A 24310-nucleotide genomic window follows, 5' to 3' on the forward strand; every position below is an offset into this window, starting at 1 on the left:
AAATACAGAAAGGAAAAACTGGTACTAGCCAAATGCAAAAACATACCAAAATATAAAGACCAATGACACTGTGAAGAAACTACATCAACTAATGTGCAAAATAACCAGCTACCAGCATGATGACAGGATCAAATTCACACATAACAATGTTAACCTTAAATGTGAAAGGGCTAAATGCCTCCATTGAAAGACACAGACTGGCAAACTGGATAGAGTCAAGACCCATTGGTGTGCTGTATTGAGGAGACCCATTTCACATGCAAAGACACACTTAGGCTCAAAATAAAGGAATGGAGGACTATTTACCAAGCAAATGGAAAAAAAAGAAAAAGAAAAAAAGCAGGGATTGCAATTCTAGTCTCTGATAAAACAGACTTTAAACCAACAAAGATCAAAAAAGACGAAGAAGGGCATTACATACGGTAAAGGGTTCAATGCAACAAAAAGACCTAACTCTCCTAAATATATATGCATCCAATACAGGACCACCCAGATTCACAAAACAAGTTCTTAGAGACCTACAAAGAGACTTAGACTCCCACACAATAATAGTGGGAGACTTTAATACCCCACTGTCAATAACAGACAGATCAACAAGACAGAAAATTAACACGGATATTCAGGACTTGAACTCAGCTCTGGATCAAGTGGACCTAATTGACATCTACAGAACTCTCCACCCCAAATAAACAGAATATATATTTTTCTAAGTGCCCCGTGGCACTTACTCTAAAATCGACCACATAATTGGAAGTAAAATAATCCTCAGCAAATGCAAAAGAACAGAAATCATAAGAAATAGTCTCTCAAGCTACAGTGCAATCAAATTAGAATTTAGGATTAAGAAACTCACTCAAAACCGCATAACTACATGGAAACTGAACAATCTGGTCCTGAATGACTCCTGGGTAAATAACGAAATTAAGGCAGAAGTAAAGAAGTTCTTTGAAACCAATAAGAACAAAGAGACAACGTACCAGAATCTCTGGGACACAGCTTAAGGAGCGTGTAGAGGGAAATTTATAGCACTAAATGCCCACATCAGAAAGGTGGAAAGATCTGAAATTGACACCCTAACGTCAAAATTAAAAGAACTAGAGAAGCAAGAGCAAACAAAGTCAAAAGCTAGCAGAAGACAAGAAATAACTAAGATCAGAGCAGAAACGAAGGAGATAGAGACAAAAAACTCTTTCAAAAATCAATGAATCCAGGAGCTATTTTTTTAAAAAATTAACAAAATAGACTGCTAGCTAGACTAATAAAGAAGAGAGAAAAATCAAATTGACACAATAAAATAAGGTAAAGGGGATACCACCACTGATCCTACAGAAATACAAACTGCCATCAGAGAATACTACAAACGCCTTGAAGCAAATAAAGCAGAAAATCTATAAGAAACGAATAAATTCCTGGATACATACACCCTCCCAAGACTAAACCAGGAAGACGTTGAATGCCTGAATAGTCCAATAACAAGTTCTGAAATTGAGGAAGTAATTAATAGCCTACCAACCCCCCCCCCCCCCCCCCCAAAAAAAGGCCAAGAACAGATGCATTCACAGCAGAATTCTACCAGAGGTACACTGCGGAGCGGGCACCATTCGTTCTGAAACTATTCTAAGCAAGAGAAAAAGAGGGACTCCCCCCAACTCATTTTATGAGGCCAGCATCATCCTGATACCAAAACCTGGCAGCGACACACACACAAAAAAGAAAATTTCAGGGCAATTTCCCTGATGAACATCAATGTGAAAATCATCAATAAAATACTGGCAAGCTGAATACAGCAGCATATCAAAAAGCTTAACCACCATGATCAAGTCAGCTTCATCCCTGGGATGCAAGGCTGATTTAACATATGCAAATCAATAAAAGTAATCCATCACATAAACAGAACCAAGGACAAAAACTAAGACTTGATTTTCTCAATATGATTTTCAAAATATGATTTTCTCAATAGATGCAGAAAAGGCCTTTGAAAAAATTCAACATCTTTTTATGTTAAACACTCTCAATAAACTAGGTATTGATGGAACATATCTCAAAATAATAAGAGCTATTTATGACAAACACATAGCCAATACTATATTGAATGGACAAAAGCTGGAAGGATTCCCTTTGCAAACCATCACAAGACAAGGATGCCCTCTCTCACCACTCCTATTCAACACAGTATTGGAAGTTCTGGCCAAGGCAATGAGGCAAGAGAAAGAAGTAAAGGGTATTCAAATAGAAAGTGAGGAAGTCAAAATATATCTGTTTGCAGATGACATGATTGTATATTTAGAAAACCCCATCGTGTCAGCCTATAAACTCCTTAAGCTGATAAGCAACTTCAGCAAATTCTTAGTGTACAAAATCCAAGTACAAAAATCACAAGCAATCCTATACACCAACAATAGACAAGCAGAGAGCCAAATCATGAGTGAACTCCCATTCACAACTGCTACAGAGAAAATAAAACACCTAGGAATACAACTTACAAGGGAGGTGAAGGACCTCTTCAAGGAGAACTACAAACCGTTGCTCAAGGAAATAAGAGAACACAGACAAATGTAAAAACATCCTATGCTCATGGATAGGAAGAATCAATATCATAATAATGGCCATACTGCTCAAGGTTTACAGATTCAATGCTATTCCCATCAAGTTAACATTGATTTTTTTCACAGAATTACGAAAAAGTACTTTAAATTTCATACAGAACCAAAAATGAGCCTGTATAGCCAAGACAATTCTAAGAAAAAAAAAAAGCTGGAGGCATCATGCTACCTGACTTCAAACTATACTACAAGGCTACAGTAACTAAAACAGCATGGTACTGGTATCATAACAGGGACATAGACCAATAGAACAGAACAGAGACTCAGATATAACACCACACATCTACAACCATCTAACCTTTGACAAACCTGACAAAAACAAGCAATGGGGAAAGGATTTCCTATTTAATAAATGCTGCTGGGAAAACCGGCTAGCCACTTGTAGAAAACAGAAACTGGACCCCTTCCTTACACCTTATACAAATGTTAACTCAAGATGGATTAAAGACTTAAATGTAAAACCCAAAGCCATAAAAACCCTAGAAGAAAACCTAGGCAATACCATTCAGGACACAGGCAAGGACAAGGACTTCATGACTAAAACACCAAAAGCAATTGCAACAAAAGCCAAAATTGACAAATGGGATCTATTTAAACTAAAGAGCCTCTGCACAGCAAAAGAAACTATCATCAGAGTGAACAGGAAACCTACAGAATGGGAGAAAATTTTTCTATCTACCCATCTGACAAAGGACTAATATCCAGAATCTACAAGGAACTTAAACAAATGTACAAGAGAAAAAACAAACAACCCCATCAAATAGTGGGTAAAGGATATGAACAGACACTTCTCAAAAGAAGACATTTATGTGGTCAAGAAACACATGAAAAAAAGCTCATCATTATTGGTCACTAGAGAAATGCAAATCAAAACCACAATGAGATACCATCTCATGCCAGTGAGAATGGTGATTATTAAAAAGTCAGGAACAACAGATGCTGCTCAGGCTGTGGTGAAATTGGAATTGGTTTAACCATTGTGGAAGACGGTGTGGTTATTCTTCAAGGATCTAGAACCAGAAATACCATTTGACCCAGCAATCCCATTACTGGGCATATACCCAAAGGATTATAAATCATTCTACTACAAAGACACATTCACACATAGGTTTATTACAGCACTATTTACAATAGCAAAGACTTGGAACCAACCCAAATGTCCATCAATGATAGACTGGATAAAGAAAATGTGGCACATATACATCACGGAATAATATATAGCCATAAGAAGAATGAGTTCATGTCCTTTGCAGGGAGACAGATGAAGCTAGAAGCCATCATTCTCAGCAAACTAACACAGGAACAGAAAACCAAACGCCACATGTTCTCACTCATAAATGGGGATTGAACAATGAGAACACACGGACACAGGGAAGGGAACATCACCCATCAGGGCCTGTCAGGAGGTAGGGGGGTAGGGGGAGGGAGAGCATTAGGACAAATACCTAATGCATGTAGGGCTTAAAACCTAAATAACGGGTTAATAGGTGCAGCAAACCACCATGGCACATGTATACCTATGTAACAAACCTTCACATTCTGCACATGAATCCCAGGACTTACAGTAAAATTAAAAAAAAAAAAGAAACATGAAATGCATCTTTTATGGTTGATTTCACAAGTTAGTAGTTTACATAATCTATTATATTCATTTTCTAAATGGGATAAATTAGAATATATATGTTACAACAGGTTCCTATTAAGCTTACAAAAATCTTACTTTTTCTAGGATTAATATACTCCATATTTATAGTTTAATATAATCTCTCCTTCACTAAGATGAAGTATGCCTGGAAGAATGCCATAATTAATCACCTACGCAGATCAAAATAATATCAGATTTGTATAAAGTTTATATAATGTTCACTAATTTCAAAATGTACACAAATAAAGAACTTACATTTTTTGACATTCTTTTCGTTCTCCCAACATGGGGTCCCCCATTTCTCCAAGAATGGTGGCTTCCACTTCATATTGAACAATGAGTGCTTTTTCTGATGGATGTACATCAATATTCCCTCCTTTAACTTTCCTATAATACAAAATTGAAATGACATACCAGATTAAAACTCTCAAAGTGGCCATGGTTTTTGTCTATGTTTAGGTCTATAACATATGGGTTGGATTAACATGTGAATTTGAATCAGATTACTCTTGACTTGGGATTAGAGATAACTCTTTTTCTCTAACTAATATATATATGTGTGTGTATGTGTGTGTGTGTGTGTGTGTGTGTATATATATATATATCTTTGTCATGCATAAAGTATCTTTATAAATAGCTCTACCTAGGAAAAAAATACATTTACCAAAGGATCATGCATAGGAGCAAGAGAATGAAACATAAACAATTAAGATGGCTTTGGAGAGAATGACCTCAACTAAAAGTCAGTTATTCAAAACCAAAGACAACTGTCTTAAAATTTATGTTAAAAGAAAAGGTCAGGCCAGACATGATGGCTCACACCTGTAATCCCAGGGACTTGGGAGACCAGCATGGGAGAAATCCTTTAGGTCAGTAGTTTGAGAGCAGCCCAGGTAAAACACTGTTTTCTACAAAAAATTTAAAAACTAGTGGGGCATAGTGGCAGATGCCTGTAGTCCTAGACAATCACAGGCTGAGGAGGGAGGATCACTTGAGCCCTCTGATGGTGCCATTGCACTCCAGCCTGAGCAATAGAACAAAACTCTGTCTCTATTAAAAAAAAAAAAAAAAAAAAAAAAGGTCAACCTGCCCATTAATTACCCCATAAACTGGACCAAAAGACAGGAAGAAATTATATATTACAATATATGTCATGTATCATTGTACAAGTTGCAGCATTAGTACCTAAACAAAATCACTGAATCACACCCAAATTACATAACAAAAAAGCATTTACAGGTGAGGTAGGTTGTATAGTCACATATCTCTTATAGTGTCAATAGTGGGTTCTATGGAAAGGTTGTATATACTCTTTCTTCAAGCCCATGAAGTCGCAAAATGAATTCTTAATTGCAGTAAACCAATGACGAATTAATCACTATTTGCCACTTGGCCATTTTAGAAGGCAATAAAGTTGGTTGTGCTGGAAGAGATTAAGCAACAGAAACAAGTAAAATCTCTCATTCTTAGTACTAGCTAGCAGCTAGCTGACTAGTGTGGTCTTCTAGCCTGATAAGAAAAAACAAAAATATGACAACACCTTAAATTTAATTCCAGTAATTAGAAACTCAAAGCTTTTCTTTCAGTTGGAAATAATACTCTGATAAATTATGCACATTTTCAAAGTAATTTTTAACTGATCTGTTCACCAGAATTCCTTATGAAAAGGAGATGCATCTGCAGTGAGTATTAGGGTAATGATTAACAGTCAAGCATAGTGATAGGGTAGGAAATTCAGTATACTAAAGCATAGAGTCTAGGTAGGTCAGCAACTAAAGTGATAGTAAGACATATAGGACAAGTAAAGAATGAAAACAGAAGCCAGGCAGGCCAGCAAAAATCGAGGAATTAGGAAATGAGATATAAACATACATTTAAAAGAATGGTACAGATTCCAAAAGGTAAGATAAATGGATAAATGTACAAAAGCTATGTAAGTCACAGGAATCAAAAGATCTAAGGAAAGTTGAAAAACAGATATAATGTAGCATCACTATCTTAACTACATAAGAAACTATGTTAATTACATAAGGCAAACTAGTTACTTCCTTCCTGATAACATGAAAAGCAATCCCAGTACTGGACTTTTTATAACTGTATCCAGTTAAGGGAAGAAAAGAATAAGGATAAAATATAAATGCAGATCCTTAGACTAGCCTCCTATTACCACTCTAAAATGGGTCTTCCACATATTGGCAGCTGGAGGAATTGCATAATTCTTGTCCTCTGTGGTCTCATATCTTGCCTTTCCTTAAAGGAATCAAATAATTAAAAAGGAAAAAAAATGAAACACCTCACCACTCCTTTTTAGTTTTTGTTTGCCTTGTTTTTGCTGTGTATGTGTGCTTTAGAGGAGTAAATTAATTAAAATTTATCACAAAATCAACTTATGTTTATTATAGAAAAACTAAAACAGAAATGAGCAAAGAAAAAATAAATTCAAAAACTTACAAGAAGTAATCACTTGTTATTGGTAAACATATACATTCAGATATTTTTCTATTTGTACTAAATAATATAGAAAGAGAGAATGACAGCTATAGTTTTTTTTTTTTCTTTTTTTTTTTTTTAACAGAAGAGGCTTAAGGGTAGTAATCTAGTAGGGGTGAAACTATCATTTTACCTTAAATGCTGAACTTTCAAGTTGAATAGTATTCACAATGATGTCAGATATTTAACTATTGGGAGAATTAATTTCCAAATGTTCTACCTGAATTCCATTAATTAGATGAAAAAAATTTAAGCCATTATTAGAAATTAATGAATTTCTATTTGAAGCATCCTATGACACCAGTGTTAAATTGACATCTTTTAGCTGGTTGCAAATTTCTTCTACTAACAGAGCCTTCTCAATAACAGCTGTTTCACTTTGTTTTTGTACATGAATAAGAAAACTAGAACCAACAGTGTGCTAAATTTACTTAGAAAAATAATTTTCTTTTAATCTCAATGAGAAGTTATGCTTCACAGAGTAATATAAAATATACCTTCTATAACTGCATGTGATAAACTCTCACCTTTTGGAACAGTGTTCTTAATTATTAACTTCTGAAGTACATCCTTATGTTCTTAGATTTCCTGTGGTTAGAGATATTATTGTGATCCTTAAGAAAGATAATAAACGCTGATGAACCTTGTGTTGCCACCCATTCATTATCAATTTTCTTGAGAAACCAAAAATGCAGTCCTTAACTTTTCATTACATAGGTACTTTAAAAAAATTATTCCTTTCAAAAGGATTTACTGCAAAATAAAATTGTATCAAATAATAAAATTTTAAAAAGTTGTAGATTTATACCATACAGCCAATAACATAGCCATGGTAGGAAATGTTTGGTCTACTCTCCATATGCTCTCTGGCAGGATTGCTATGCGTCTATTTCCTGCATCTACTTGAAAAATACCCAGTATATAAGTGTCCACAATTCCAAATGACCCTACCAACTGTTAGAGCATATGTATGCATTTCCACAGTTTACAGCATGGGTATGGTACAATAGGCTGCTTAATGGGGAAATCTATTCAATGCTCATATGTCTCATATACTACTAGACAAGACACTAGCAGAAGCTTGAAGTACAAAGTGGAAATCTACCAAATCCTCCATCCCAGCTTATTTTAATGTAATTACTAATGATAACTCCATAACATTTTAAAAAACTGGGACAAATGCTAAATTAGATGGGTTGAGGGGGCTCTGGGGGAGGAACAGCTGAAAACTAGAATTGTCTAGGGCAAAGAGGCAAAAAATAATGACCCTAACCAAATATAATCCTTTCTTGCCTACTCAAAGGCATCCTTCAGTAATTATTTAGTAGTCCATTCCCATCCACAAATAAACATGAAAATGTCTCAGGTTAGAAGGCAAAAAAAAAAAAACCCAACCCCCCAAACCCTACATTGCTTAATGCCACTGTTGCTTAACACCTTGATATTAATCTTATTAACACTGCTTTTCATTGTTAAAAACTCCTTTTGTGTTTCATTTTTTCATTTTTTTAAAAAAATAGACCCAAGGCTTATAAAACTTCTTTTGTTTTGATAGTTATTCTAATTAGTCTACTCACATGTGAACCCATTCCAATTAGACTTTGGCTCTAAACCCTACTCCTACTCTACCAAAAAAGCTGTGGTCAAGGTCGTCAATTTCCTCCATGTTCTAAATATTTAAAGTTTTCACATTTTTGTCTTTGATTTATCTGTATATTACTTTTGTATTTTGTGGGGATAAATTTTAACTTTTTTCCATAGAAACAATGAATTGTATCAGCAGGTTTTGCTGTGTCTTTTAAACTTTTTTGCTTTTTTTATTGGTACAAGTCATAGTCAAGCACATTCTTCATCTGGAACCAGTACGTACCTACTACACACATAAATCAAACAAAAAATTCAGGAAATCATGCCTATTCTTATCATGTGAAAAGCACTCTATCCTATTCACAACCTACTGATACATTGTGATTTACAGCTTAGAAATAAAAATTTAATCTTTTTTTTTTTACCATTGGTTGGCAATATTACCTCTTTGCAAAAATGGCAATGAAACCGCCTTTGCAAAAATTACAACAGTGAGAGAAATCTAACCTTATTCCATCTTCCTTCTGACCTCACATACTACCTGCCTCTGTCGGACTCTAAAACAAAAATAACAACCCCTTCCCAAAACTAGCCCTGAAATCACCTTTGTAAGACTAATGAAAGGCCACATGATTAGAATTACGGGAGTGGCCTAAATTTTGCTAAGCCAGTAGGTGCAGTTAAATGATAACCAGCCATTGTTCCCTAGTTTGCCTTTCTATAAGAATCTACTGCTCCAAAGGTCACAAGATTTGTATCTTCCCCAATTGCTTTGATAGATAACAACACCATTGTCAAAACCTAACATTAGTTTTTGAAGGTATTTTTCAGACTTTTGTATTCTGGCCACTGACTGACTCCACCTGGACTTGTGACTCAGCCCACTGAACTAATTCAGCTGGTTCTGTGATCCCCATCCAGGAACTGACGCAGCACAAGAAGATAGCCTAAACCTGCTACAATATCATCCCCAAGTAAATCAATCAGTGTCTCCCATTTCCTAGCCCCCTGCCCTCCAAACTGTCCTTGAAAAACCCTAACTTCCAAGTTTTGCAGGAGGCTTGTATGAGTAATACTCCCACCCTGCTGCTTGGCTACCCACGCAATCACTAAACTCTTACTCTACTGCAATACTGCTGTCACAGTGAGTTGGTTTTTTCCCTGTAGTGGGTAAGAATAACCCATAGTCGATTACATCACATGTGTGTCTATTTCTAGGCTTTTACATTTTATTCAGTTGGTTTACCGAGCTATTTTTACGTCGATACCTGAGGGAAGTGTTCCCAACCTGGCTCTTCCATATTTTTCTCAGTATTGTGGAACCTTTGCCCATCCACTTAAAAATTTAAAATTGTGTTTCAAATTCAGTAAAAATCCCTCTTGGGATGATTGACATTATGAATTTTCAGATTAAGGCATCTATCCATGAAAATGATAAATCTACTTAAGATTTAATTTTCTTCTAATGAAATGATATAAATAGAAAGGTGATGCCCATCATTTATTATTAGGTTTATTCCCAAGTACCTTATATTGCTATTTGTATTTGTAAATAACTTTTTTGCTGACAATATTTAACCAACTATATCAAAATTCAATTTGGGTGTGTGAGGTATAGAGATGTTATATCCTGCAACTGTTGTTTAACACCTTGATATTAATGCCAATAGCTTGAACATTATTTTAGGTTTTCTCTACAGATTAATATATAATTTGTGAATAGTATCAGTTTCATTTCTTCTCTTGCTATCTTTATACCTTTCCTATTTCTTATCTTACTACCTGTTTAGGAGTCCTGGTGAAATGTTGAGGTAGTTACATAGCTATCCTTGGATCATCCTTAATGTTAAGGGAAATGCTTCTAAAGTTTCCTCATTTATTATTTTATCTTTTGATAAAGGGTCTCACTCTGTCACCCAGGCTGAAGAGCAGTGGTGTGATCACAGCTCACTGCAGCCTTGCCTCCCAGGCTCAGGCAATCCTCCCACCTCAGCCTTCCAAGTACCTGGGACTATAGGCATGAACCATCATGCCCAGCTAAGTTTTGCATTTTTTATTGAGATGAAGTTTCACCATATTGCCCAGGCTGGTCTGGAACTCCTGGGCTCAAGTGATCCACCAGCCTCAGCCTCCCAAAGTGCTGGGATGACAGGCATGAGCCACCACACCTGGCTAGTTTCCTCATTTAATATGTTTATATCACAATTCCCTTTTATTTATGGCTTTAGTTTTTTCCTTAAATCATGAATGTGTAGTGAATGTCATCAAATGCATTGTTCTTCTTTAATTAATAAATATACTACATCAAATTCACTAAATACATACAACCATACTCATAGTCTTAGAATAAGCACAACTTGTTAATGCTGTCTTAAAACACTGTTGGATTAAATTTGCATCCTTGCTCATTGAGCTTGCAATTTTCCTTTCTAATGTCCTTTTTCTGACTTTCACATGGAGATTACTCTAAAATCTTAATATAAATTAGTTGAGGAGTATCCTTTCTTTCTAGACTTCTTGGAAGAGTTGTACATAATTGGAAGCATCTGCTTCCCGAAAATTTTATTAGGATTTGACTTTAAAACTGTCTGGATGTAGCAGATTTTATCAGTATGAAATACTCCTCTATAGTTTTTACAGTATACTTTTTCTTAAAGTCTATTTTATCTGACATGAACATGGTCATTCTAGCATTCTTAGGCTTGCTGTTTGATTGCATCCATTTACCATTAACTTACCATGTTCATACTTAAAAGTATATTTTTCAGGTATGACAAATAGTTGGGTCTTGCTTTTCTTTTTTCTTTTTAAAGGAAATATTGGTAATCCCTGCCTTTCTATTTGAACGTTAAAACCTATGCTGTCTGATACAATAGTCACTAGCTACATGGGTCTATTTAAAATTAAATTTAAATACATTACATTTTAAAAATAATTAAAAATGCAATTCCTTAGCTGTACTAACCACATTCAAAGTGTTCATTAGCCATACAGCCAGTAGCTATGTATTTGATGATGCAGCTGTAAGACATTTCCATCAGTGAAGAAAGTTCTATTGGACATTATTGTTTTGGATCATTTAACGCAATTACTGACATACTTAGATTCAGATCTATCATTTCATTTTTATTTCCTGTTTGGGCCCTCTATACTTTGATTATTTTCCTAATAGCCTTGCGAATTATTTTTTTTAAATTCCATTTTGTGTAGATGTTTTCGCTATACTTAAAAAAATTGTTTTTGGTGGTTGCTTTAGGAAGAACAATGTTTTGGTTACCTTTTTTTCACAAGGTATTTAAGAGTCAATGCTATGCTACTTCACAAATTGTAGGTCTATTGCCTACACCTTCCCCCCAATTCTTTATGTTATAGCTGTCATATGCATTATGTGTACTTACCTTATAAACCCAAGCAAAAATTTTGTAATTTTTGCTTTCAAGTCATACGTATTTTTAAAAAATTAAGAGGGGAATAATCTCTTATCTGTACTCAATTATTTACAATTCCTGATGGTTTTCATATTGGTAAAACCAAAACAAGTTTTATATTTCTATTACTAACATCAGACTTGGTAATGGAGAATTAGAAGATTAAGGTAATTCAAACCAACGCACCTTCTAAGAAAATCTTAAAAGCTGAGGGCAAAAACACATACGTGTGTATCTGTTTGAGGCCATAAGAGAACTAAAAAGGCAGAAAAAATTACAGTGCTAAGATCCAGGAGAAAAAGAAAATGAAGAGAGGTAAATCTTGAATTCAATGCTACTTTTCCCTAGAGGTATATGCTAACTGAAAAGAGAGGGCTGAGAGGTTGGGAATCTTATAATAATCACATGAGGCTAGAGACACAAAAACTGGATTCTAGAGTGCTCTAAACAGTGGCTCTGATAAAGCTCAAAGCTTTAAGCTGGAAACAGGAGGATTACCTCCTAGGAGTAAATGTGAAACGGATGCAGATCGGTCACCAACAAGACTAAAAAGCCCAGTTTAATGTAGTTGAATCTCTGAGAACTAATTAAGGTGACCCTGAATTTTCAGTAGTTTTTAATATCATAAACAAAATATAATCTTCTCTGGAAAAAGAGACCATCCTAGGCCTCAAATGATTATTTAAACATTTATATTCCTAGATATTAAACTAGATATTTTTTTAATTTCTAGAATTAAAAATGCAATAACCAAAATTAAGAATAATAATAAATAAATACATTTAATAGCAGATTAGACACAGGTAAGGAGATAATCTGTGGTATAAAATATAAGTCAGAAGAAAACACCCAGAATAAAACATAGAGACAAAAAGACGTAAAATACAAGCAAAAGTATAATTCAGCAATGCAAACTGAGTAGGTCTAGTATATGTACTTAAAGTCTCAGAAAAAAGGTGAGAGAGAATGGGGACAGAAGCAATACATGAAAAGATAATGGCTAACTGACATCAGTGAAATGGCAGAGTAGGGACCTCTAGAGGCTGGCACTCCCCAGAAGCACTGAAAAGCTTGGCAAAAAAACTATCACAATCAACCTCATCAGAACTCTGGAAGATAGTCAAAGGTTTATAGCAACCAAGTGAATGTTTAATCAGAAGAAAGGTTACAGAAACAGGGTAGGCGATCATTATGGTCTTTTCACTTACACTAGACATCCACCCCACTCTCAAGCACAGTAGCAGTCTTAAAGATGGCAGCCCATGTTCCCACTGTTAATACTTGGTTCTAGAGGAGTCACGTGGACCTTGCGCCCAAGGAATTTTGTCTGACTGTTTTGCAACTGACCTTTTGAGGTCTGCTGCAAAGGGCTTTCCTTTGTTTTGACTGATTTTAAACTCTTATCAGGATAGTGTAGCTATGCAGTCACTGAAATCAGTGAAAGCCAAGCATACAAGCTGCTGACCCCTGGCATAAACAGTAATAGCGGGTCAAACAAAACACATGCTGAAACCCTAAGAAGAAAGTCCAGGGAGTCAGACATTTTAGGGGAATAGATGCTTTGAAAAGCTATTGCACATAAAGAGAAATCTAGAAATCCATGAGCATGGTCAGGGCAGAATACATACCCAGAAAAAACCTGGTAAGACCACAAGCTTTTACCTCTGGCTGGTCTTTAGGCTCTGTGCAAGCAGCAAATGAAGGCTAAGGTAAAACTGTAAATTGCCTGGCTAAGTGTTGAAGGCATATCCAAACACTGAGTCAACCTACAAAGACACAAAGAGTATTTTTTTCTTTTCTTTTTTTGGCCATCATAATATTCAAAATACCCAGTTTTCAACAAAAAAATATGAAATATGCAAAGAAACAAGAAACTATGGCTCATTCTCAGAATAAAAAAAATTAACAGAAACTGTCCATGCTACAGCACAAACCCTGGACTTATCAAAGACTTTAAATCAACTGTCTTAAATATGTCCAAAGAGCAAAAAGAAACCAGTGCAAAGAACTAAGAAAAAGCAGAAACAATGTCTCAACAAATAAATAGTTTAAATATATATTATCATAAGGATCCAAATAAAAATACTAGAGCTGAAAAGTACAATAACTGAAATAAAAAAATCACTACAGGGTTTTTAACAGCAGATCTGAGCAGAGACAGAAAAGAATCAGCAAACTTGAAGATATGTCAAATGAAACTGTCCATTTTGAAGCACAGAAAGAAAACAGAATGAAGAAAAATAAACAGAACCTAAGAGACTTATGGAACACCATCTATTACACCAACATATGCATAATGAGGGTATGAAAGGAGAGGAAGAAAGGAGTATAGAGAATACTGGGAAAAAACAGTCAAAAACTTCCCAAATTAGACCAAAGACAAATTTACACATCCAGGAAGCTCAATGAAATTCAAAGATAAACTCAAAGATATCCACAGTAAGACACTCTATACTGACGCTCTATTTAAAAAAAATAATAAAAGATTTTGAATTAACTTAATTTTACACCTTAAGGGGCTAGAAAAAGAAGAGCAAACAAAACCCCAAGCTAGCAGAAGGAAATAACAGAAAGCAGCAATAAAAGAAATAGAGACTAGAAAAATAACAGAGAAAATGAAAACAAAGGTTAGTTCTTTGAAAAGATCAACAAACATTTTTGGAAAACTTTGTTAGACTGATTAAAAAAGAAGAGACTCAAATTACTAAAATCAGAAATGAAAGTGGGACATTACTGCTGCTCTTTTGATGATTAAAAAATTACAAGAGAATAATATGAACACCAACAAATTGGATAACCTACATGAAAAAGAGTAATTCCTAGAAACACACAAACTACCAAAACTGACTCAAAGCACATAGAAAATCTGAACAGAACTAGAGGTAAGGTGATTGAATCAGTAATCATAAACCTTTCAACAAAGAATAGTCCAGTACCAGATGGCCTCACTGGTGAATTCTACCAAGCATTTAAAGACAAATTAATATAAAAAACCCTGGAACTCTTCCAAAATATATAACAGTAGAGGAAACACTTTCTAATTCATTCCATGAGGTCACCATTACCCCGATACCAAAGCAAGACAAAGACACTACAGGAAAACCTACAGACCAATATCCTTTATGAATATACATGTGAAAATCCTCAAAATACTAGCAAACAGAATCCAGAAGTATATCAAAAGGACCACACAACATGGCCACATGGGCATTTCAATACAATACACCACATTAATGGAATGAAGCAAAAAAGTATATGATTATCTCAATTGATGCAGAAAAAGCATCTAACAAAACCCAACATCCTTTTATGATAAAAGTACTTGATAAATTAGGAATAGAAGAAAAGTCCCTTAACATAATAAAGGGCATATATGAAAAATCTACAGCCAATGTCATATTCAATGGTGAAAGAATGAAAGCTTTCCCCCTAAGATCAGGAACAGACAAGAATGTTTATCCACTTTCCTGACTTCTATTCAACATAGTACTGGAAATTCTAGCCAGAGCAATGAGGCATGGGGGAAAAAAAAAGGCATCCAGATAGAAAAAGAAGAAGTAAAATTATTTCTATCTGCAGAAGACATAATCTTATGTATAGAAAATTCTAAAAGTGGCACAAAAAACTGGCTAGAGCTAATAAATAAATTCAGCAAAGTTAGAGAATAGATAACACACCAAAAAAATCCACTGTTTTTCTATATATTGGAGCTGAAAAATATGAAAAGGAAATTTAGAAAATTTCATTTCCAATACCATCAAAAAGAATAAAATACTGAGTAATAAATGTAACCAAGGAACAACTGTATACTGAAAACAACAAAAAGTTGCTGAAAGAAATTAATATGAACTAAATGAAATCACATGTTCATGCACTGAAGGACTTAATATTGTTAAGATGGCAATATTCCCCAAAGTGATCTACAGATTCATTACATTCCAAAAGTCTCAATCGCTTTTTTTTTTTTTTTTTTTTTTTTGCAGAAATGGAAAAGTCAACCCTAAAATTCAAATAGAAATATAAGGAACCCTAAATAGCTGAAACAATCTTGAAAAAGAACAACAAAGTTGGAGGACTCACACTTCTGGATTTCAAAACTCACTACAAAGCTTCAGTAATCAAAACAGTGAGGTACTAGCACATGGACAGACAGATAAATGAAATATAATTGAGAGTGCAGGAATAAACCCCAATATTTTTGGTCATTTAATTTTCAAAAAAATTGCCCAAACCATTCATGGAGGAAAACAAGGGTCTATTGTTCTTTTCTGACATTTGTTCTGACAAATGATGTCAGAACAACTAGATAGTCACATATAAAAGAATGAAGATGGACCCTTACCATACACCATAGACAAAAACTAACTCAAGATGGATCAAAGATATTAAATTTAAGAGCTAAAACTGTAAAACTCTTAGAAGAAAACAGAACGACAAACCTTCATAACCTTGGATTTAGCAGTGGTTTCTTAAATAATGATGCCAAAAGTCATGAGCAACAAAAGAATAAATTAGACTTCACCAAAATTAAAAATATTTACATATGAAAGTTTTACATACCAAGAAAGTGTGAAGAAAACCCACAGAATGGGACAAAGTATCTGTAAATCATGTATCTGACAAGGTTCTATTATAAAGAACTCCTTTTCCCAAAGAAGAAAGACAAATGGCCAAGAAGCGCATGAAAAGCTCAATGTCATTAGCAATTAGGGAAAGGCAAATCAATTCCAAAATAAGATACCATTTGATATCCACTAGTACAGTAATAATTATAGAACAGAAAATAACAAGTGTTAGTGAGGATATGGAAAAACTGGAATTCTTATATATTGCTGGTACGAATGTAAAATGGTGCAGTCACTAGGGAAGACACTTTAGTGGTTCCTCAATGAATTAAACATAGAATTACCATATGGTCTGGCAATTCCAGGCCTACATATACACCAAAAGATAGAAAACAGGTGTTCAAAAAAAACTTGTAAAGTTCACAACAGCTTTATTCCCAATAGCCAATAGGTAGAAACAACCCAAATGTCCATCACCAGATGAGTAATAAATAAACAAAATGTGGTATATCCATAAAATGGAATACTGAATTAGTCAATTTTATGTTGCTATAACAGATTACCTGAGACTAGGTAATTTATAAGGAAAAGGGGTTTATTTAGCTTACAGTTCTGCAGGCTGGGAAGTTCAAGGGCATGACCTTGGCTTCTAGTGAGGGCTTTTGTGCTTCATTATAACACAGTGGACAAAATCAAAGAGGAAGAGAGAAGAGAGAATACCCGAAGGTCTTCCTGGCTTTGTAACAACCAACTCTAGAGGGAACTAATCCACTCCCAAGAGAACTAATCCAGTCTCACTAGAGCAAGAATTCACTCACTCCGGCAAGAACATCACCAAGCCATTCATGAGGGATCCACCCCCAAAACTGAAACACCTCCCAGGCTCCAGTTCCCAACACTGCCACACTGGGGGACCAAGTTTTAACATGAGCTTTGGTGGAAACAAACTATATCCAAACCACAGCAAATATTATGCAGCTATATAAAAGAATGAAGTACTGATACATGCTACAACACAGATGGACCTTGATATACTATGAGAAAAGCCTGACACAAAAGCCCACATACTTTTTTTCATATAGCACGTATAAATACAATAAATATCAGTATGTTTTAAAGTCTGTATTACTTGCTAGAGTGTAAATGCCATGAAGGCAGGGAATATACTTGTTTCATTTGTCAAATATGTTTTATCACTTGGCTCAATGACTTTTACATATAGAATCTCAACTATTGAATGAATGAACAAATGTTGTTCACTTTTAATATCCTTCAATAGTTCCCCAATGCATTCATAATAAACTCTCAACTCTTTACTAAAGCTCATAAGCCCCATATGATTTGGCCCACATTTCTTTCTAGTCTTACTCTGACTTTACTTAATAATCTATGTTTCAGGCACCTTGCTGAGTGCTGGGGACACCATGGGAAGTAAGATAGATACAGCACCTTACCTTTATGAAGTTTATAAACCAGAAGGAAAAATAAAGTAGTAAGATTAGAGAAAAACAAGGTACTAAGTATTATGAGACCCTAACAGGTATACCTGACCTGGATTGTGAGGTGGGAGAGGGAAGTTCAGGAAAGCCTTCTGGAAAAAGTAGTATTTATATCAAAACATGAACGATGAGGAATTAGCTGGGCAAAGAACAGGACAAGTTCCAGATAAAGGGAAGGGCATGTAAGAATCAAACACCAAAACACAAAGGGATCCAAAAAAATTATTTTTTTAAGACCAGAATATGGAATTATTCAGGTAGGAAGGGACGGAAAATATACTGCTATCTGCTGTCTTGTGAAAAACAAAATATAAAAGTAAAAATATTGTTAAAGAATATACGTAATCATGGTCAAAAAACAATAATTAAAATGGAAGGTTCTATCAGACATCATAAATATTTTCCATCAGGCCTGTATCAATACATTTCTCCTATATATTTCTAGTCTGAAAGCAGACGATTCAAACTTTTTCTTATTTATAGTAAAAATTAGATGAAATTGAGAAATGTATTTTTCAACCATTCCAGATTCTAATCTCATTTTACTTCAAACATTTCATTGACTGGCTCAGTTTTAATTTTGGAACTCTAGATAGTATGTGTTTAAAAGCAAACAATAGGTTGAGAATTATAAGTCACAGTATGCCTGAGTGTCCATACTAGTACCATAATGTTAAGAATAACTACCTCTGACACAAATATATTACATGAAAATCAGCTAATGGTATAACAGCGGCTCTTTGTTCCAGAACTATTTTGAATTTAAAATTAAAAGACAATTTATTTTCTTGTGTCACAAAATTTTTAACAAAGGTATTTTAAAAACCAACGTTAAGTAAAATTCAGTGAGGAAATAAACACTGATGTAAGCTTATATATTCATTTAAAATTTTTTACTTATAAAGTCTGGCTATTTGCCAGTTTCAGATATATTCATATAAAATGATAAAGACAGGCAATACATGCCTGTCTTGCAAGGACAATATAGTTGATTATTTATTATACAATTGTTTGAATCCCTTTTATGAGTCTACTAACACTTGGAAGATCTTTCTGTGATGATGAGAGCTCAGCCAAGCCAGAATAAAAATATTCAGTACAAGTGTATTATGACTTCAAATAATACCACCACTTTACATTCATGTTTTATTTTTTAAAAGTATTTTCATCTTTCGTCCTCGTATCTCTCAGAAGTTAATACCTGTACCATTTTCAGATGAGGAAACTGTGCCCAAAGGAATACATGTGACTCTTCCAGGGTATTTACTGAATCAGTACTGAATTAAAATTTTTTTCTATTGGATCACTGCTTACTCTTGGTCCAGTGGGAGGTACCTTTTTTTTTCAATCAGGAATGATCTGAGTATTTGCCAGCAGCCAAATAATCCCAGCAGACTACAATTTTTTGAGTAATTGATACCATAAATATTTAAAAGAAATGATGGTCTATTTTATTGTCATCAAGCTTCTGAACAAACCTCTTGATAATTACAAAATGTCCTATAAAAATTATGTTGTATATATGGCAGTCAAATGGATGACATGGATGAGGAAAGCAGAAAGAGACTGGAAATCAACATCTCAATCCAGCCTTCCAAAAGGTAGAATCCACCACTTCCTTCTCCTTCATCATTTCAAAACCCCATGGCAGTGAATCCCAAACTGAGGCCAGAGGGCAGATGCACCAGATTTCATTCCCAGGCTCTCATGGGCTTTATCTATTATGGGAAAATGGAGAGTCAGGGAAGAGGAGGAAAAAAAACAAAGACAGACGCGGTTTACCTTGCCCTACCTCCCTCCTGGAATAAGGTGATGCAGCGAAGAAGCCATCTTTCAATGCTGTCAGGGCTCCGCCAAGTCAGGTCAGAGGACCTTGAAACCCCCAGAACTCTCTCCTTTTTTTCCCCGCTTCACCTTTTCCCTCTCCTTTCAGTGACTTCTCTCCCTGCTTCCCATCCCCTCTTCTAAACTAGCGTTGCCCAGTGACATCTCACAGCCAACCCAAGACCATCTTCAGGGCCCTAGCAAGGAGGGTAAGACAGAGCCTTGGGGAGTCGTCACCTTTTGAGATATCTGGCGTCCTCCCCTTGCATGGCGGCAGCGGCAGCGGCGTGGGGAGGATGGGGTATCTGAGAGGCAGGCGCGGCTATTTCCGGGGACGGTGACCAAAGTACCCTCACACCCAGAGGCGATGACAGTCCTGAGGCCTGCAAGGCGGGGCAGCAGCGGCGCTTTGGTTACCACGGTGAAGCCTCCAGCTCCTCCCACAGCTCCTGGGCCCCAAAACACTGGAGCGGGCCAGACCCGCCCAGAGTCGCCTATGCCGGGCTGTCAGGACGCATGCGCTTGCTCTGCACCATTTATATGCGCAGGCTCAGTCTGAGGCGCTGGCCTCCGAGTTTGACGCACCGGGGAGCGGAGCAGGGAAGTTTTGGTGCACATTTGAGCGTCCGTGAATAAGGAGTGGCTCCGTAGTCACCGCCCCCTTGAGGATGGGAATAGAAAGGGCTGTCAGGTCAGCTTGAAAGGACGGAGGGGAATCTGAGAACCTGTTAGCCAATGCTATAGAGCAGTCCAGTCCTGGCTAATAAGGGAGGTTTCTATTTGGGGGCCTGGATTGCACTGATGGCACTTACAAGCTCTAATTTGTGGAGATAATCTGACCCTTGTACAAAATGGATATAATTAATATCTACCTTGAAGGTGGCAAGTCTGTCACTTTGATGTCTTCAATCTAGAATACACCTCCTCCCAACCAAAACAAACAAACAACAACAACAACAAACAGTTCCTGAAATTCCAACTCCACCAATTATCCCTAACTCAAGGTATGTTTAGAATTGCTTCTTCTGAGGCAGGCAATTGTGAGCAGTGCAGGGCATAGGAAAGAAGGGTTCTTTTATAACTGAATGTTCTCTGGTTTAAGATCTATTCCCATGAGTTCAGCTATTACGTCTATGCAAATGATTTAGGTTCACTTATTTGATAAATGTGAATTGAGGGCTGGCTGTGTGCCAAACACCAAACCAAGTTCTAGAGATGCAAAGAAAGCATCTCCACTCCCCCTCCTCACCTATAATCTTGTCACTTATTCACTGTCTTCTAGTCCTGTTTTCTCAATTGCCTTGAGACGTGCATGTAGTTGCTCTGCTGCTTTTTTCAAATGCAGTACGTTGACGCAATTATTGATTATCCGTTATGTGTAAAACACCATGTTAAGGCACTGCATGGTATATTAAATATAGAAATACAGTCCTTACCCAACAAAGTATATTTTTATCTTCCCACCCTTTCACACCAGCTACAACACTATTTCTGTAGATGTTATAGTCTTCTTTATTCTGCCAGGGAAAATTTGAAGCTAATTTTAACTCCTTCCTCTGTATCATGCCCTCTTACTAAAGTGTTACAAAATTCTGTCTTTTTTTCCTTCAAGATATTCAGGTAGTCCAGTTTTTTTCTCCATTCTTACTTCTACCAATAGTCTGACTACTTTATACCTAGAGTACTGCAAGTCCTTCCTCACTGGACTTCCTATTGTTTGTTTTTCTAAATATTAATTCTGCAAAACGATGTAAAATTTTACAAATTATCATTTATGACAACTTTAACGGTAATATAGCAGGCTAGATTACTTTAAAACCTTCACAATACCTAAAATTGAAAGACAAAAATATACATTAAAATGCACAGATAATATAACAAGGATTTTTGGAATGTAAGTCATCTCCTTGAGCTCAGAGAATTTATTTTGTTCACTTTTGTATTCAGCCCATAGTTGTCACTGAATAAATATTTGGTGTTGAAACAATGCAAACCTGAGTTTGAAAAAATGCAAATCTGAGCTTGAAAAAAACAACAGCAACAACAAAAGCCTAGAGAAAATGCCCAGAGGCCAGAAGGAAAAGAGATGGCTGGAAATGGAAACCAGAGCAATAAACAGATAACTGAAACTGGGACTGAACTAGATAAGCTGTCTGTCTATGGCAGGAAAAGTACAAGATGAGCCTGGAACATTTTATGCTTGACAGTAAGGACATAGAAAAAGACTAATAAGATTATGTAAAAAGGACACTGGTGAATTTGAGGCAATTTGGGTATCAAATGGAATTACTGGGATTGATTTAACACATTCAATAAATTAAAAAATGAAATCCATAATGATACTCAACAACATAGAAAAACAGGGAAAAAAGAACCCCACTTCTATTGGAGGCAACTACTACATCAGATCTTCACTCTGAAAACTGTTAATTAAAAGAAAGAAACACTTAATCTAATTCTTTTGGAAATAAACCAGATTTCACCTACTTTTGACAGGGAAAAGCTCTTCTTAACAGAAAATACCTGGTAGGAATGGAGAAAAATAATGATAGTTACTGTTTTGCAAGCCCCAATAAACAGTGGATTCAAATAAGCCCTATTAATTTACTTTAAAATAATTTAAAGTAAGGCAAAGTTTTACCCCACATATTTCTTGATAATTCTAAAGGGAAAGAAATGTTACTTTACAATGAGGAGATCTGTAAGCATTTTAAACAGACAAGCAAACAGCATCATCAGTGAGAGGTGAAGCCAGCTGGACTTCTGGGTCAGGTGGGGACTTGGAGAACTTTTCTGTCTAGCTAGAGGATTGTAAACACACCAATCAGCACTCTGTGTCTAGCTAAAGGATTGTAAATGCACCACTCAGCACTCTGTAAAATAGACCAATCAGCAGGACGTGGGCGGGGCCAAATAAGTGACTAAAACCTGGCCACCAGAGCCAGCAGCAGCAACCTGCTTGAGTCTGCTTTCATGCTGTGGAAGCTTTGTTCTTTCTCTCTTCACAATAAATCTTGCTGCTACTCACTCTTTGGGTCCACACCACCTTTAAAGAGCTGTAACACTTGCTGTGAAGGTCCACGGCTTCACTCCTGAACTCAGCAGGACCACAAACCCACTGGAAGGAAGAAACTCTGGACACATCTGAACATCTGAAGGAACAAACTCTAGACACACCATCTTTAAGAGCTGTAACACTCACTGCGAAGGTCTGCAGCTTCATTCTTGAAGTCAGCGAGACCAAGAACCCACCAGAAGGAACAAATTCTGGACACATTAGTAATGATGCTACCTGATAGTATATATAATAGGAAGCACACAAGATCACCTATGAAGTATTCTTGCCAAAAATTAACCTGAATCTAACCAAGCTGTTAGATCTAATGTCCAGTGGTAAATAAAAAGATAATTCTGAAAAGTGGTAAACATACTTAATAGGATATCAAGATGTATCACAACAGAATAATAATTGTAAGGTATGTTATTGGAAGAGGAATAGTATCCTGATGGGACAAAGAAGAGATCCAGACCCATGCATGTATGTAAACTTGAAATATAACAGAGGTGAATATTTGGATCATTGTGGAAAATGGATTTTCAATAAATCTGTCAAGCATGTCCTTGTGAAGAGAGTCTACCAACAGGCTTTGTGTGAGCAACAAGGCTGTTTATTTCACTTAGGTGCAAGTGGGCTGAATCCGAAAAGAGAATCAGTGAAGGGAGATGGGGAAGTGGTTGTTTTAAAGGAGTTAGGTAGGTAATGGAAAATTACAGTAAAAGGTGGTTATCCATTGTTAGCAGAGGAGGGGGTCACAAGGTATATGGTGGGGAGATCATAAGACTTATTGTCCAGAAGAAGAATGTCACAAAGTTGATTGATCAGCTAAGGTAGGGCAGGGACAAGGTCACAATGGTAAAATGTTGTAATTTTGGTTAATCAGTTAAGGCAGGAACTGGCTGTTTTACTTCTTTATGGTTTTTTGGCTGCTCCAGACTTATTGACTTCTGCAGGCCACCTGGATGTGTAAGTGTAGGTCACAGAGGTTATAATGGCTGAGCTTTGGCTCAGAGGCCTGAGAAAATCATTGTGAGACAATTGGTTATATGTAAAATAAATTGGATGCCTATCTCATGCCATATACAAAAGTTAATTGAATAAACACTTAAATATGAAAAACAACTTTAAAACATTTAGAAACAAATCTAAATTATCTTTATAACCTTCAGTTAAGCACACATTTTTAAAAAAACTGATCTTTGTATAAGAACACTAAAAACAGGCCAAGTGCAGTGGCTCACGCCTTTAATCCCAGCACTTTGGGAGGCTGAGGTGAGCGGATCATGAGGTCAAGAGATTGTGACCATCCTGGCCAACATGGTGAAACCCTGTCTCCACTAAAAATACAAAAATTAGCTGGGCGTGGTGGCATGCACCTGTAGTATCAGCTACTCGGGAGGCTGAGGCAGGAGAGTTGCTTGAACCTGGAAGGCAGAGGTTGCAGTGAGCCAAGATGTGCCAAAACAAAACAAAACAAAAAACACTAAAAACAATGCATTTACTATTTTAAAATTATTAACTTTTAATTTCAACCACAACACCATAAAGTGGAAATACAAGTCAAAAATGATATAACGTATTTACATGACATAAAAACTAACAAAGGATTAA

General features: G+C 35.9%; 1 protein-coding gene across 5 annotated transcripts in view; it reads right to left on the minus strand.

Moving 5' to 3' along the window:
* Positions 1-24310, minus strand: part of KIFAP3 (kinesin-associated protein 3) — a 161358-nt gene that overhangs the window by 128146 nt on the left and 8902 nt on the right. The window contains exons 1-2 of one of the 5 annotated variants that reach the window (XM_011962271.1): positions 19879-20222; positions 4504-4635 (exon numbers count right to left, since the gene is read on the minus strand). In XM_011962271.1, the coding sequence (XP_011817661.1) occupies positions 4504-4635; positions 19879-19910 (164 nt within the window). In that variant the 5' untranslated portion in view covers positions 19911-20222. Of the gene's footprint in view, positions 1-4503; positions 4636-12961; positions 14358-19878; positions 20223-24310 lie in introns of those variants that run through there. The other 4 variants (XM_011962274.1, XM_011962272.1, XM_011962270.1 and 1 more) reach the window with 4 other exon arrangements.

Source organism: Colobus angolensis, unplaced genomic scaffold (genome assembly GCF_000951035.1).
Source record: "Colobus angolensis palliatus isolate OR3802 unplaced genomic scaffold, Cang.pa_1.0 Scaffold59, whole genome shotgun sequence".
Lineage (NCBI taxonomy): Eukaryota > Metazoa > Chordata > Mammalia > Primates > Cercopithecidae > Colobus > Colobus angolensis.